This window comes from Nyctereutes procyonoides, unplaced genomic scaffold, assembly GCF_905146905.1.
Source record: "Nyctereutes procyonoides isolate TBG_1078 unplaced genomic scaffold, NYPRO_anot_genome, whole genome shotgun sequence".
Classification (NCBI taxonomy): Eukaryota; Metazoa; Chordata; class Mammalia; order Carnivora; family Canidae; genus Nyctereutes; species Nyctereutes procyonoides.
Window position 1 is genome coordinate 579,183 of NW_026575036.1, and position 14,059 is coordinate 593,241.

At 35.3% G+C, this 14,059-nt stretch overlaps 1 protein-coding gene across 2 annotated transcripts in view; it reads left to right on the plus strand.

Moving 5' to 3' along the window:
* PTPRO (protein tyrosine phosphatase receptor type O) overlaps positions 1-14,059 on the plus strand; it is a 235,899-nt gene that overhangs the window by 128,138 nt on the left and 93,702 nt on the right. For both annotated transcript variants that reach the window (XM_055318687.1, XM_055318688.1), the window contains exon 2: positions 489-762. In XM_055318687.1, the coding sequence (XP_055174662.1) occupies positions 489-762 (274 nt within the window). The remainder of the gene's footprint in view (positions 1-488; positions 763-14,059) is intronic.

The following is a 14,059-nucleotide window of genomic DNA, read 5'->3' on the forward strand; positions in this document are numbered from 1 at the left end:
ATGAGTATCTAGTTTTTTTCAGAACTAACAGGTGAAAAGTGAGAGAGGAAATAACTGCCTTGACATTCTTCTAGAATTCTCCTAGGACTCCCACCGCATTACTCCTTCCAAAGTAAAATAGAGTGTTCCATCCATATAGTTTCTCCAGCATAGCTGAAACCAAGAACTTCTCTGGAAGTTAAGAGCCAAAATGATTTTCATTCATTCATTCTTTACTCATTTCCACAGTGCTTATTTTTTATTGGTTACATGACACAATCCATGAACCCGGTGCAGCTTTTCAATGGAGAAGAACCAAAAGTAATAGCTTGAGAAGATCATAAAGTCATAAGGGGGTTGATCTTTCTTTCTGCTTTTCCTTGAACACTAAAATACCCATGTGATGCTTATCACAAACATTAGTTTTGGAAAAAATAGCTTAGCATAATTTTATTGCTAATTATCTCAATTTGACCCTCATTTCCTTTTTTTTCTCTTTTCTTAAACAGAATGCCACAACATTCCATGTAACTGTTCAAGATGATAATAGCATCGTTGTCTCTTTAGAAGCTTCAGATGTCATGAGCCCATCATCTGTGTATGTTGTGAAGATAACTGGGGAATCAAAAAATTACTTCTTCGAATTTGAGGAATTCAACAGCACTTTGCCTCCTCCTGTTACCTTTAAGGCTAATTATCATGGCCTTTATTACATAATCACTCTGGTAGTGGTAAATGGAAATGTGGTTACCAAGCCATCCAGATCAATCACTGTGTTAACAAGTAAGAATCGTTTATAATATTGTCCTCTGTGTCTCTTTTTTGCGTACATTCTCATGGGTGTCTCACTGAAAGCCAGAATGGCAAGATCAGTCACCTTAAAGTCGATTGACATAAATGCAAAATTCTGCTTTATGTTGAGAACACAGTTTCTTGCCAGCATTTGATAATGTTTAACTGTTACCTGTTGTTAAAGGAAAAATCCGTTTTAAACCAAAAAAAAAAAAAAAAGTAAACCTCAGTGAGATAGTATATTTTCCTACTGAATATTAATTTTAGATTCATGACTGGACCATGTAGTTTTTTGCTACATAACTTAATAGTATTATCATAACTAAGCTATTTTTTTCCAGAGCCCATACTCTCTTATTAAGCAATTGGGGTTTTGAGACAGTGAATTTATTCAAATTTAGCCTGCTCAAAATTAATTGTGCATTTTTAGCTAAGAGAAAATAAAAGATATTAGTTATCAGTTTCTATTCTTGACCTCACCTGCCAAATAACCATGGCTTCCACTGCCCAAGAAAAAATACCAAGAAAAAAACAAATCATTGGCATTTTAACCTTCAGTAGTTGATATCTTAAAGTATTGATGCTGATATTAGGAATTTTTAGGAGTAATTTTAACTATAGGTGATTTTCACTTTTCTCTCTGGGACTTTAATACCTAACCTCAAAGTAAGATATGCAACTCTACCGCATATGTTGAAGTATGTGTTAGAAGAAAAACTATTATCTATAAGATGGTAGAGTTTACCACTGAAGCAATTTAATGGCTCAGTGAAGTTCTTTTTGTTTATTGTTCTTCAGTGTAAATTTGCCAGTGGCTGCGATTTTCTAAATACCAGTTATATGCAATCATTTTCACCACAATTAAGGAAAAGGACAGTGATATTGTTCTCTTGGGATAAAAGGAAAGAGAAACATCAAGAAGCAAGAACTGAGAATCAAGCTGGAAGACATGGTTTTAGTATGTCTGTCAAAAATTAATTAAAGTTTCCTTTGGCAGAGTCCCAGAATCAGTATCAAATCCTAAAAATTAGGAATGGAATGACAAACCCAAGACCTTCAAGGTTTACAGATATAATGAACAAATCTAGGACCTAGTAGAATTAAAGGAAGAACCTGCCTGTTCTAAAACACTGTTTTAAACAAGTTGCAGGGATCCCTGGGTGGCGCAGCGGTTTGGCGCCTGCCTTTGGCCCAGGGCGCGATCCTGGAGACTCAGGATCGAATCCCACGTCAGGCTCCCGGTGCATGGAGCCTGCTTCTCCCTCTGCCTGTGTCTCTACCTCTCTCTCTGTGTGTGTGACTATCATAAATAAATAAAAATTTAAAAAAAATTAAACAAGTTGCAGAGAAAGGTGAATTGGGAGTTAATAGGTCCAAGGTAGCAGATCTAGGTGTTTGATGGCTGTAATATAATTCCTTTAAATTAGAAACTCTGCCTTAACCCTTCTTCATAATCTCATAAGTACCTAGCATGAACTTTACAGTTAATAAGCGATCAACAAATATTAATTCAATTCAGTTGAGCAAGTAACAGGATAAAGAGCTGGGCAAAAAAGACTAAGGCACAAAGCAAAATAAAAGTACAGTTACTATTGCTGAACTAACATTCATTAGCATGCACTTAGCCGCTTCAGATTAGAAAAGCTCTAGCAGTCAGCCCTTTAGCTAATGGTTCATAAAGACATTTGGTAAGTAAGTAAATGATGAGTAAATGATAAGTAGGTACAGTGTAAGAGATTTCCATAATATCTCGTTGATATTTTAGTGTGAGCAATGAGTTGCATTCAAAATGTTTTTTATTTTCTTTTGTGATTTCTTTTTCGACATATGGTCTGGGAGGTGTGTTGTTGAGTATCCAAAATTTTGCAGTTTTTCAGAGATCTTTTTATTAATTTCTAGATAAATGCTTTTGTGACCAAAGAACATATTTCATGCTATTTCAATTACTTTAAAATTGTTGTGATTTATTGTATGGCCCCAAATATGGTCTGTCTTGGTGTATATTGTGTGGGCACTTGTTGGGTGAGGTTTTGATAAATGTCAATTAGGTCAAGTTGGTTGTTCAAGTCTTCTCTACCCTTACTAATTTTCTGTCTACTTGTTCTAATAGTGACAGATAGTGGTATGTGAAAGTCTCCAACTATATCTATAGATTTGTTTATTTCTCCTTATACTTAGTTTATGCTTTACATATCTTGAACTTTACATGAAGCTTAAAGCTTTACATCTTTAAACGTTTAAGATTAATATGTCTTCTTTTTTATTGAGGTGTAATTGACATATGTTTCAAATATACAACACAATGATTTGATATTTGTATATACTGCAAGATGATCACCACAATAGTCAAGTTACCATTATCACTATTCAGTCTCATTCTTTTTCTTGCAATGAGAATACTTAAAATTTATTCTCTTGACACCTTTCAAATATGCAATACAATACTATTGACTATAGTCATTATACTGTACATTACATCCCCATGACTTATTTATTTTATAACTGGATGTTTGTACCTCTTGACCCCCTTCACCCATTTTGCCCACTCCACGACCCTTCTCTCCTCTGGAAACTGCCATTCTGTTCTCTGTAACTATGAGTTTTGCTTTGTTTTCTTTGCTTTTTAGTTTCCATATATAAGTGAAATCATACAGTATCTATCTCTAACTTATTTCACTTAGCAAAATATCCTTAAGTTCCATCAAGTTGTTGCAAATGGCAAGACTTTATTCTTTTTTATGGTTGAGTAGTATTCCATTGCATATATATACATCACATCTTCTTTATCCATTCATCCATTGGTAGATGCTTATATTGTTTACATATCTTGGCTATTGTAAATAATGGTTCAATGAACATGGATGTACATCTTTTCAAATTACATATATCTATCTTATATATATCTTTTCAAATTGGTGGGGGTTTTTCCCTTTGGATAAATACCAGAAGTGGAATTGCTAGATCATATGGTAGTTCCATTTTTAATTTTTTTAGAAATCTCCATACTGTTTTCCACAGTGGCTATGCTAGTTAATATTCCTACTAACAGTTCTCAAGAGTTGCTTTTCTCCACATTCTTACTAACACTTGTTACTTCTTGCCTTTTTGATAATAACTATTCTAACAAGTGTGAGGTGATATCCCATGGTGGTTTTGATTTGCATTTCCCTGATGCTTAGTGATGTTGAGCATCTATTTATGTGCTTTTTGGCCATCTGTATGTCTTCTTTGGAAAAATGTCTAGTCAGATCCTCTGATAATAATAATTAGTAATATAATAATAATTATATATATATATATATATATCACTAATTAGTGTCCTTTCTTCTCAGCTTAGAGAAGCTCTTTTAGCATTTCTTGTAAGGCCAGTTTAGTAGGGATGAATTCCTTTAGTTTTGCTTGTCTGGAAATATTTTTTCTCTTTCAAATCTGAATGATAACCTTCCCAGATAGAGTATTCTTGGTTGTAAGTTTTTCCTTTCAGCATCTTGAATATATTTACCACTCTCTTCTGGTCTGTAAACTTTTTGCTGAAACATATGTTAATATTCTTATGAGGTTAATATTCTTATTTGTATGTAACTTCTCTTGCCCCTTTAAAGATTCTCTCTTTCTCTTTAACTTTTGACATTTTAATGATAATTATAATGTGTCTTGAGTGGATGTTTTTGGGTTAATCTTATTTAATTTTCTGGGCTTTCTGGATCCAAATGTCTGTTTTCTTCTTTAGGTTAAAAAAGCTTTCAGCCATTATTTCTTCTCAAGAGTTTTCTGCCTTTCTTTTTTCTGGAACACCTAGAATGCAACTGTTATTCCACTTGAGGCGGTCTTATATGTTCTTTAAGATGCCTTCATTTTTAAAATGTTTTTTTTTTAATTGCTCTGTTTGAATGAGTTCCACTGCTATGTTTCTACAGATCCTTTCTTCCATTTTATTAGTCTCTGTTGAATCCTTGTAGTGTATTTTTCAGTTCAGTTTTTGTCTCTTTCAACTCTGTGACTTCTATTTGATAATTTCTTCATTGAAATGTTCAGTATGTTCATTCATTGAGTTCAGTGACAACTTTAGGATGGTTACTTTGAACTTTTTATCAGGTAAGTTACTCATCATTCGTTAAAGTTTTTTTTTTTTATTATTTTATCTTGTTCTTTTGTTTGTAACTTATTCCTCTGATTTCTCTTTCTCATTTTGCTTGACTCTCTGTATTTGTTTCTATGTATTAAGTGAAACAGCTACTTCTCCCAGTTTGGAAGGAGTGGCCTTGTGTAGGGGATGAACATTATTGTTCAACTTTGCCCTGGCCCTTGGTTGTCTCTTGAATCTTTGTGATTGTCTAGGCAGCCTGATTTATTCTTGATAAGTCTCAGTTGGTGAGCGTATGCTAAGATCTGTCAGTGTTCCAGAGGGAGGGATTTCACTCAGCACCTCATTTAAGGCTGATTGAAAGCCATGCCCTCTGGCAATAGCTTTTAAAGTATGAAAGTATGTACTGTCCTGTGGGACTACAGTTGTTAACCCTGCTGTCCTCCAGACCAGGTGATCTGGAAGTGTTCCCTGGACAACAGTTACCCAAATCAGGGCTCCAAACAATTGTATAAGCTCCTTTCTGGACTAGCAAGTGGTAGCATGAATGAAGAAGGTTAAAAAAGCAGTGTTACCTGACCTAAGTTCTTTAGGAGCACCTCCACAACCTCTAGATGTGTGACAAACCTGAAGCCTGCCTCTCAGGCTGAGACAAGTATATAGGCCTGTGTCTGCTGTTGTATTGCAGTGTACTGTCTGTACAGTACAGTACTGTGCAGTGCCCTGAGGTTATTAACCTGCCAATAACTGTTTCTTCAATTGTTATAGTTCTGTAGGACCCAGGAACACAAGTGTCTTGGCCACCAGAGCCAGGTGATTAAAGAACATCCCCTGTATGGACTGTATGAGCTCACTAGCTTTAGGGAGGCAGTGGAGCAACACAGGGCCAATGCACATGCACCAGCTTTAGCAAAATGTGACCTTTTTATCTATATGCAATGGCCCTCTTTATCCCAAGAAATATGTTTTGTGTTGACATCTATTTTGTCTGCTATTAGTATAGACATTTTCATTTTCTTCCTCTTTTCATGGTATACTTGTTTTATCCTTTTATTTTCAACCGCTTGTCTTTATGCATTAATGGGTTTCTTGTATTCAGTTTGCTTTTCTTTCTAATCTGAAAATCTCTGTCTTTTATTTTTTTAAAAATCTGTTTCTTAATCAGAGTTTTTAGACCAGCACTATCTAACAAAAATAAAATGTTAACCATATATGCATATTATGTTTGGGGGTAAACACATTTAAAAAGTTTCTGAAAATGTGAAATTAATTTTAATAACAGCTTATTTAATCCATTCCACTTTAAATATTACTAATTCAATATATAATTAATATAATAGTTTACACATTGGGGCACCTGGATGGCTCAGTGGTTGAGCATCTGCCTTCAGCTCAGGGCATGATCCTGGGGTTCTGGGATCAAGTCCAGCATCAGGCTCCCCTCAGAGAGCCTGCTTCTCCCTCTTCCTATGTCTCTGCCTATCTCTCTGTGTTTTTCATGAATAAATAAATAATCTTCAAAAAAAATTTACACATTTATAACCTTTATGCCTAAATTTATTAAAATTAAAAGAAGTTGCAAATTCCTCATTTTTTTAATTAATTGATTAATTTATTTATTGAAAGGTTTTATTTATTTGACTGTGAGAGAGAGAGAGCATGCGCACAAGCAGGGGGAGGGACAAAGGGAGGGGGAGAAGCAGGCTCCTCACTGAGCAGGGAGCCTGATCTGATGCAGGACTTGATCCCAGAACTCTGGGATCATGATCTGAACTGAAGACAGATGCTTAACCAACTGAGCCACCCAGGTGCTTCACACTAGCCTCATTTTAAATGCTCAAAAGCATATATGGCTAGTGGATATCAATGTTGACAGTGCTACTTTAGAGCAGTTTATACTTAATGTAATTATTTATACTGTTGGATTTCAATTAAATTTACCATATTGCTAGGCTGTTAGCATGGGGGGTTGAGTCAAGTGGGGTTTAGGGTATTAGTCACATTCGGTTCACACAGGTTTCACATTTTTCTAATGTTGCCTGCCAGCAATGGTGGAGTGTATTTCTCAGTGTTCCAATTCTACCCTCAGTATCAGCAAGTCCTGAATGCCTGCATCACAGAAAGTCCCCATGATTTTGCCCCCTCCCTCACAACGGATTTCTTTTGCTTTTTACTAGTGCTAAGCTTTTGGCGAAGGTAGGTGAGGTTCTTGGTTCTCCTGGTTCAGCTTCAGGCCTGGGCAGACCTTGTGATCCTAAGTGGGGGAATTCTCAGCATTCCTACCCCTCACTATACACTGACAGCCAGGCTACCTCAAATCTGTGGAAGGTTTTGGGTTGGAATTTCCTGCCTTTTCCCCAGTAGTAGAAATCTACTTTGTATGAGTGCATGATCATAGGCCCAATAGAGTTTCTGCCCCTCTCCTAGGACCAAACTCTTTCACTTCTACCCATCCCTCAGAAGGGGGTATATTTTCCTGAAAAGTTGGAGGGAAAGATGTTTCTGCCCCTCCCCAATGCCTTAAGGCTTCTGTTTTGCATTCAAGGAAGATGCACAGAATTGAATAAGGTTTCAACCTGATCTATCAGTGGTGCAAATTATTGTCTCTTACCCTCAGTATTCACATGAGTACCTGATTAAAGCCCACAATAAGAATTAGAAATAAAGTGTGGATTCCACTTGTGTCTGAAACTCTGAATCATTCTAAACTAGTGCTGTCCTAGAATGTTTGGATGATGGAAATGTTCTATATCTGCATTGTCCAGTACAGTAGCCACTAATGTTTAGTTTTATTTAGTATTGGTTTATTCTAAGTTTAATTAAAATAGCCACAGGTGGCTAATAATTATTTTATTGGACAGAACAGTTCTAAACTATCATTGAAAACACACCCAGCCTTTAAGAATTCATTAAAATTTATCTTCTTTCCTGCTGGAATGGAGCCCCTCTCTTCCTGTCATGTTCTGCTAAAGGTGAAGCAGTTAATGTCCCTTCTGCTTGCAGGGGGCTTGTCACTCTTAGGTATTTAGTTCATTTGGTTGCTTTGCAATCTCATATCTCTGATAGACTCAAAAAAATTATCTCATAGATTATTTGGCTTTTTCTTCTTGTTGAGAGTTGAGAGAGTGACATTGACTTATAACTTTCTACATCCTAAGTGGAAGAGGAAATTTGCATTGAAGGCTAAAGAGCAAAAAGTAATTAATGATGGTTTCTTGTCTCTCATATTCTGTCTCATTTTAAAAACTCAACTATAACATCCAAGATTTTAAAAGGTATAATAGGTTCAGAATATAAGAATTGGGAATTAAGGCACAAGTATTTCTGTGACATTAAGCATGAGGGGACCTTAGATGACATTTGGTTTCAGTGCCCTCCTTTAAGAAAGAGGGAATTTTAAAAACTACATAATGACTAAGATTAGTTTTGAGCTCTAAAATTACCACTATTTGTCAGTTAATGATGTATTTTTGTCGTCTTTATTTTTATAAGGGGAAGCTTTTTTTAAAGTTTAAGAAACATTCATAGTATCTGCTCAAGGAGATGACACATTGCTCTTGAGAATAAAATGGTACATTTGTTGCAGGCATTTATTGTGTGTTAGATGCTTATCTTGATGAAATAAGCAGTGACAAAGCAATTGGCCCTGAGGCAGTCCTTTGATAGTTCTCTATACTTGTTCTGAGTCTGGTGCTCTTAGAGAAGGCTGAGAAACATGGCAAAAAATAAATTCAGCACAAATAAGTCATTTGGCCAATTCAAAGGAGTTTCACAACCCTTAGGCTGCGACATCTGATTAATATTTAATTGATTAAGAACTGTCAGCATATTGCCTGAACTTTAGAGAGAAGTCCTTTCTTAATAAATAAAATAACACATGAAAACAATTGCTTAAAAATAGGAGAAATGTTATTTACACACTGCTGTCTCATGTATTAGTAAAATCTGAGAGATAGTAGTTGTAAACATTGCAGAACATATTAGAGAAACCCTACAAATATAGTGTTATGTATTCTATAATATATTGTACAAATATAAGCCTGTAATCATACATTATACAAATATAAATGCATGTATTATAAATAAAAATAATGCACAAATTTTTATTTTATTTATTTTATACATTCTATATGTCATGTCCTTCATACCCACACTGAAAGATGGTAAACTCTAATGTAAAAGGCAAACAAACCATTATAAAAACATGATAAATGGTAGAGGAGAATTATGTGAGAGAGATTGCTCAGCCTTCCTAGAGAATATTGGGAAGGCACCTCAGAAAAACAATCATTGAGAATGTAGTGAAAATTTGCTAAAAGAATAAAGAATGAAAGTGTTAAAACAGAGCCAAAGTGAATCATTTGCAAAGAATGGAGTTTTGCATAGCATGACCCTCTTGTGAATTGCAAGGAGTTAAGATGGCAAGCTTCCATGGTTCTAGAAAATAATAAGAAAAGTAGTTATAAAAATTGGGAGGAACCTTGACTACCTTACAAAAGAGTTTAGACTTTATAAGTGATGAGGAATGGTGACAGATACAAAGAAAGGACATAATAAGAAAGCTCCTTCTTAGAACTGTAAGTCATAGGATCCTCAATTCTGCGTTGGAATGGGCAGCTATTTTGAGTAGTGGTCCAAAGTATGAACTTTAGAGCCAATAAAGAAATCTAGAAACCATATGTGATGCATTAGGCAGGTTATTACTTTCTTTAAACCTTAGTTTTTAAATGTTCAGTCTATCTCAGGGGTTAGCAAGCTTTTACTATAAAGACTTAGGTAATAGGTATTTTAGGTTCTGTGGGCTTTACAGTCTGTTGCAAATATTCAACTCTAGTGCTGCAGCACAAAAGCAGCCATAGGTGATACATAAGCTAACAAGCATGGCTGTGTTCTAATTAAACTTTATTTAAAGATACTAAAATTTGAATTTCATATAATTCTGATATATCATGAAATATTCTTTGGTTAATTTTTGTCAACCATTTAACAATGTAAAGGCCATTCTTAACTCACAAGTCATACAAAAACCAGTGGCAGGCCAGCTTTGTCTTGGGGGCTGTGCGTTTGCTGATTTGGTAGAGGGTACTGAAAATAGAGTAGTATTTTCTAATGTAAAATATATTAAAATAAACTCCTTAACAAAATGTGTAGCACTTAATATAAGATTGATAAATATAAACAATGCCAATGATATAAAACAGAAAATTACTCAAAGGATTGGAAGCAAAGGAGAGTCAAAACAGGGCAAAGTCAGTGGCAGATTTAAGGGAGATTTAAGGGATTTAAGGGCAGATTTAAGGGAGAGACACTGACACAGCGCATCAGGTAGACTGCAGGCTTAGAAGTTTTAAGCAAAAATAAGTAGAAAAAAATTAAGATCAGATTGGAGGCAAGAAAAATAACTTAGAAAGCTGTTGACATATTCCAGGAAGTGGTGAAGACGTGAACTAAATTCATGAATGTGATAGTAACCATGACTCTTGGACCACTGGAGGTGCCAGCTCACCTCAGTGGCCTGAATGGATAGAGCTGAGGTTGGGTTCCAAATGACCATTTAAACTTATGTTAGGAGCTCTGGCCTGGGACTTGAGATCGGTCCCTTTTTTCTACTCCTGCTATCAGAAGTGAGGGCCTTGGGATGCCTGGGAGGTTCAGTAAGTGAAGTGTTCAAGTCTTGATTTCTGCTCAGGTCATGATCTCAGGGTCATGAGATCAAATCCTACACCAGCTCCGTGCTGAGTGGGGATCCTGCTTCAGATTCTTTCTTTCCCTCTCCCTTTGCCTCACCCCACCCACTCATCCTCTCTATCTCACTCTTAAAAAAAAAAAAGTGAGAACCTAGTCACAGATTTCTCTCCTTTAAGAGGACTGTGTCAGAACAGACACATTCTTAGGTTGGTTACATCAAAAGCAAGAATGCTGGTCACTGATCCAACAGCTCCTTTAATTTTAACCCATCAAAATAGAGCAGTCTCAGAAAAAAGCACCTCTCAGTTCTTAGCAATTACCAACAAGTACAGTGTTAACTTTGCCTTTTTTAAACAGTTTTTGCTCCACATTTGCTTTGTTCCTTCATCTTCTATCTCAGATACTTACTTCCAGACCTTTAAGAATCACTTCGTGATTGTCATGAATGATTCAAGAATAATTAAGAGACATAAAATAGTCTTCAATTTAAACATCAGATTTTATTATGTGTGACACCTAAATGAGAAAAAAGATGATCATATTAAACATCATTTAAAGCTTTTTAATTAAAATTAAAAAATGGAAATTTAACATTAGCATTTATTGCCAACATAATATAGTAAATATCTGCTTCTGACACACTCTGCTCTTATCACAAAGCAAAAAGAAAACCAGAAGTATATTGGTAGGCTCAAAAATAAGGTAGTTGTCTGTATGAATCAGAAACAAAACAGAAACTCCAAGTGGGGAGATAGGCTGAAGTTCTGGGGCCTCTGTTCTCTGCATCTGGATGAACACAGCCTTGATCTTGTACCCCAACAGAGAAGGATTGAAATGCCCCATACCAGGTAATGCATAGAGCCAGCCCTCCCGCTTACAGCAGAGATTCTTTCTGCTTGTGATAACATTATAGATGGAGGCCTTGGGATGCAGGAAACATGCATTCAGTCTTACTATCAAGGACCAAATTTAGTTACCCTCTGGCTCAAGGAATGAATTTCTGATAGCTGGCTATATTGTCCACAATACCAAGAACCTCAGAATAATATTAAATGTCCTGGTTCTAAACTGGGAGCTTCAGTGTGCTGAATGGAAGCAATAGCTAAATTGCCTCAACAACAAGAATAATTAGCAAGAAACAGGGCAATAAAAAATCCTAAAATTAGCATAGGGCCTGTATATCAAAACACAAGAAGAAATCTATTTTTAAAAAATAGACATCTAAACAACAACTATGACATTGCAGATTATGTTTTGTGTAGCAATTTGAAAAAAATGTACAGTATGTTATGATGTTCAAAAAGATAAATATAAGAATTCCATCCATTTGAAAGGATTAAAACATAATGAAGAAAGATTGGCAGAAATTAAACAAAAATGCATCAAATAAACAGATTAAAATCTGTTAGAAATGCAAAATACAGTCATTTAATTTAATATTTAATGGATTAGGTGGGGTGGGTGGGGGTGAATGGGTGACGGGCACTGAGGGGAGCACTTGACAGGATGAGCACTGGGTGTTATTCTGTATGTTGGCAAATTGAACACGAATAAAAAATAAATTTATTATTAAAAATTAAAAAAATATTTAATGGATTAGATTAGGCAAAATTCACTTAATCAAATTTATATTCAATCAAAAAACTTCAATTCATGGGATAAATTCTGTACTGATAACAGTTAAATAGTAAATTGAAAGGTAATACTTTGTGATTGCTTCATAGTTTAGCACAATTCTCAAATATGAAGGTGGGAGAGGCTTTAACTAAGGAGGTTAAGGGTTCCAGAAAAAAAGAACGGAGTGACTCAGATGGTTAAGCGTCTGCCTTCAGCTCAGGCCATGATCCAGGGTCCTGGGATCAGAGCTCCATATTGAGCTCCCTACTCAGTGTGGAGTCTGCTTCTCTCTCTGCCCCTCCCCGCACTCCCTTTCGCTCTCTCTCTCTCTCTCTTTCTCTCTCTATCACTATTTCTATCTCTATCTCACTCCTTCTCTCTTTCAAATAAATAAAGTCTTTAATCTTTTTTTTAAAAAAAGGAAAAGAGAATGGAAAGCATAATGGGCACAATATTTCAAGAACTGACTATGAAAATAAGAGGGCTCCTGGGTGGCTCAGTGGTTGAGCATCTGCCTTTAGCTCAGGTCATGATCCCAGTGTCCTGGGATTGAGTCCCACATCGGGCTCCTTGCATGGAGCCTGCTTCTCCCTCTGCCTGTGTCTCTGCCTCTCTTTCTCTGTCTCTCATGAATAAATAAATAAAATCTAAAAAAAAAAAAAAGAAAAGAAAAGAAAAGAAGAGTGACATGTATCCACAGATTGACAAGTGTCCAAATCGCTAGTAAGGTAATTCAAAAATAAGATCACATCTAGATATGTGATGGTGAAACCACAGATTATCAAGGATGAACAAAAAGCTTAGAAGTTATTAAAGGGGAAAAAAAGCATAATATCTACAAAGAAGTAAGTGTTAGACTGACAGAAGTTTTCTCTTCTACAATAATTGATTCTAGAAGACAATTGAGCAATAGCTTCAAAGTAATGAGAGGATATCGTATAATTCTGTATCCACCTAAACTACATCAAGACTAAAGATAAAGAACCTTTGCAGATTACAAATCCTAGGAGAATTTAACTCCTAGGCCATAACTTAAATAACTACTAAGTGATATGTTTTAATAAGGAAAGTGAATCATAAGGAAGGCATGGGACACAATTGAAATAAAAATGACAGTGATAATGCAGTATATGACAAAAATTGCATTACAAATTATCAGAAAATATGGAAAAAGAGCCCAAGACACAGACAAAAGAACCAAACAATTTTAAGAAAAAAGAAGCTGAATGGCCAGTAAACATAGATAATCAACTTCTTTTGTGAACAGGAAGTTGAAACAGAGGCAAAATTTCAGGTCCCAGAGTGGCAAAAACTAAAAAGGCTGATATTAGCAAGGGTTGGATAAGAATATGAAGAAAGAGGGACCATGATACACTGTCAATAGAAATGTAAACTGACAAAGTTAGAACACATTTTCACAATATCTCATACAATCCAAGATGTGCATACCCTACAGAAACATGTCCCAAGACATTTATTGCAACATTGCAACAAAAGTGGATGATTGTAGCTAACAAAATAACAAATAAACTGTATAGTTTGTATAATTCTAAAGCGAACACTAAAATAAAGTTTCTGGAGATACTTGCATCAAGATGAACAAATCTGAAAAGCACTGATAGTTGGTAAAAGTAAGCTGCAGATATATGATTCATATAATATGAGATCATTAACATACTTTAAAACATGCAAAATAGCATTCTGTATGGATGTTGGATACATATAAATATAAAAGTAAAAATCACATCGAAGATAAGCATCAAATTCGGAGAAATAATTTACCTCTGGCCAGGGTGGGAGACAAATGGGATCTGAGTAAATTATATGAGTGATTTTCAAATATATTTTGTAATACTTAGATTTTTGAAAATAGAAAAACCTGAGGACAAAAAAAGGAAT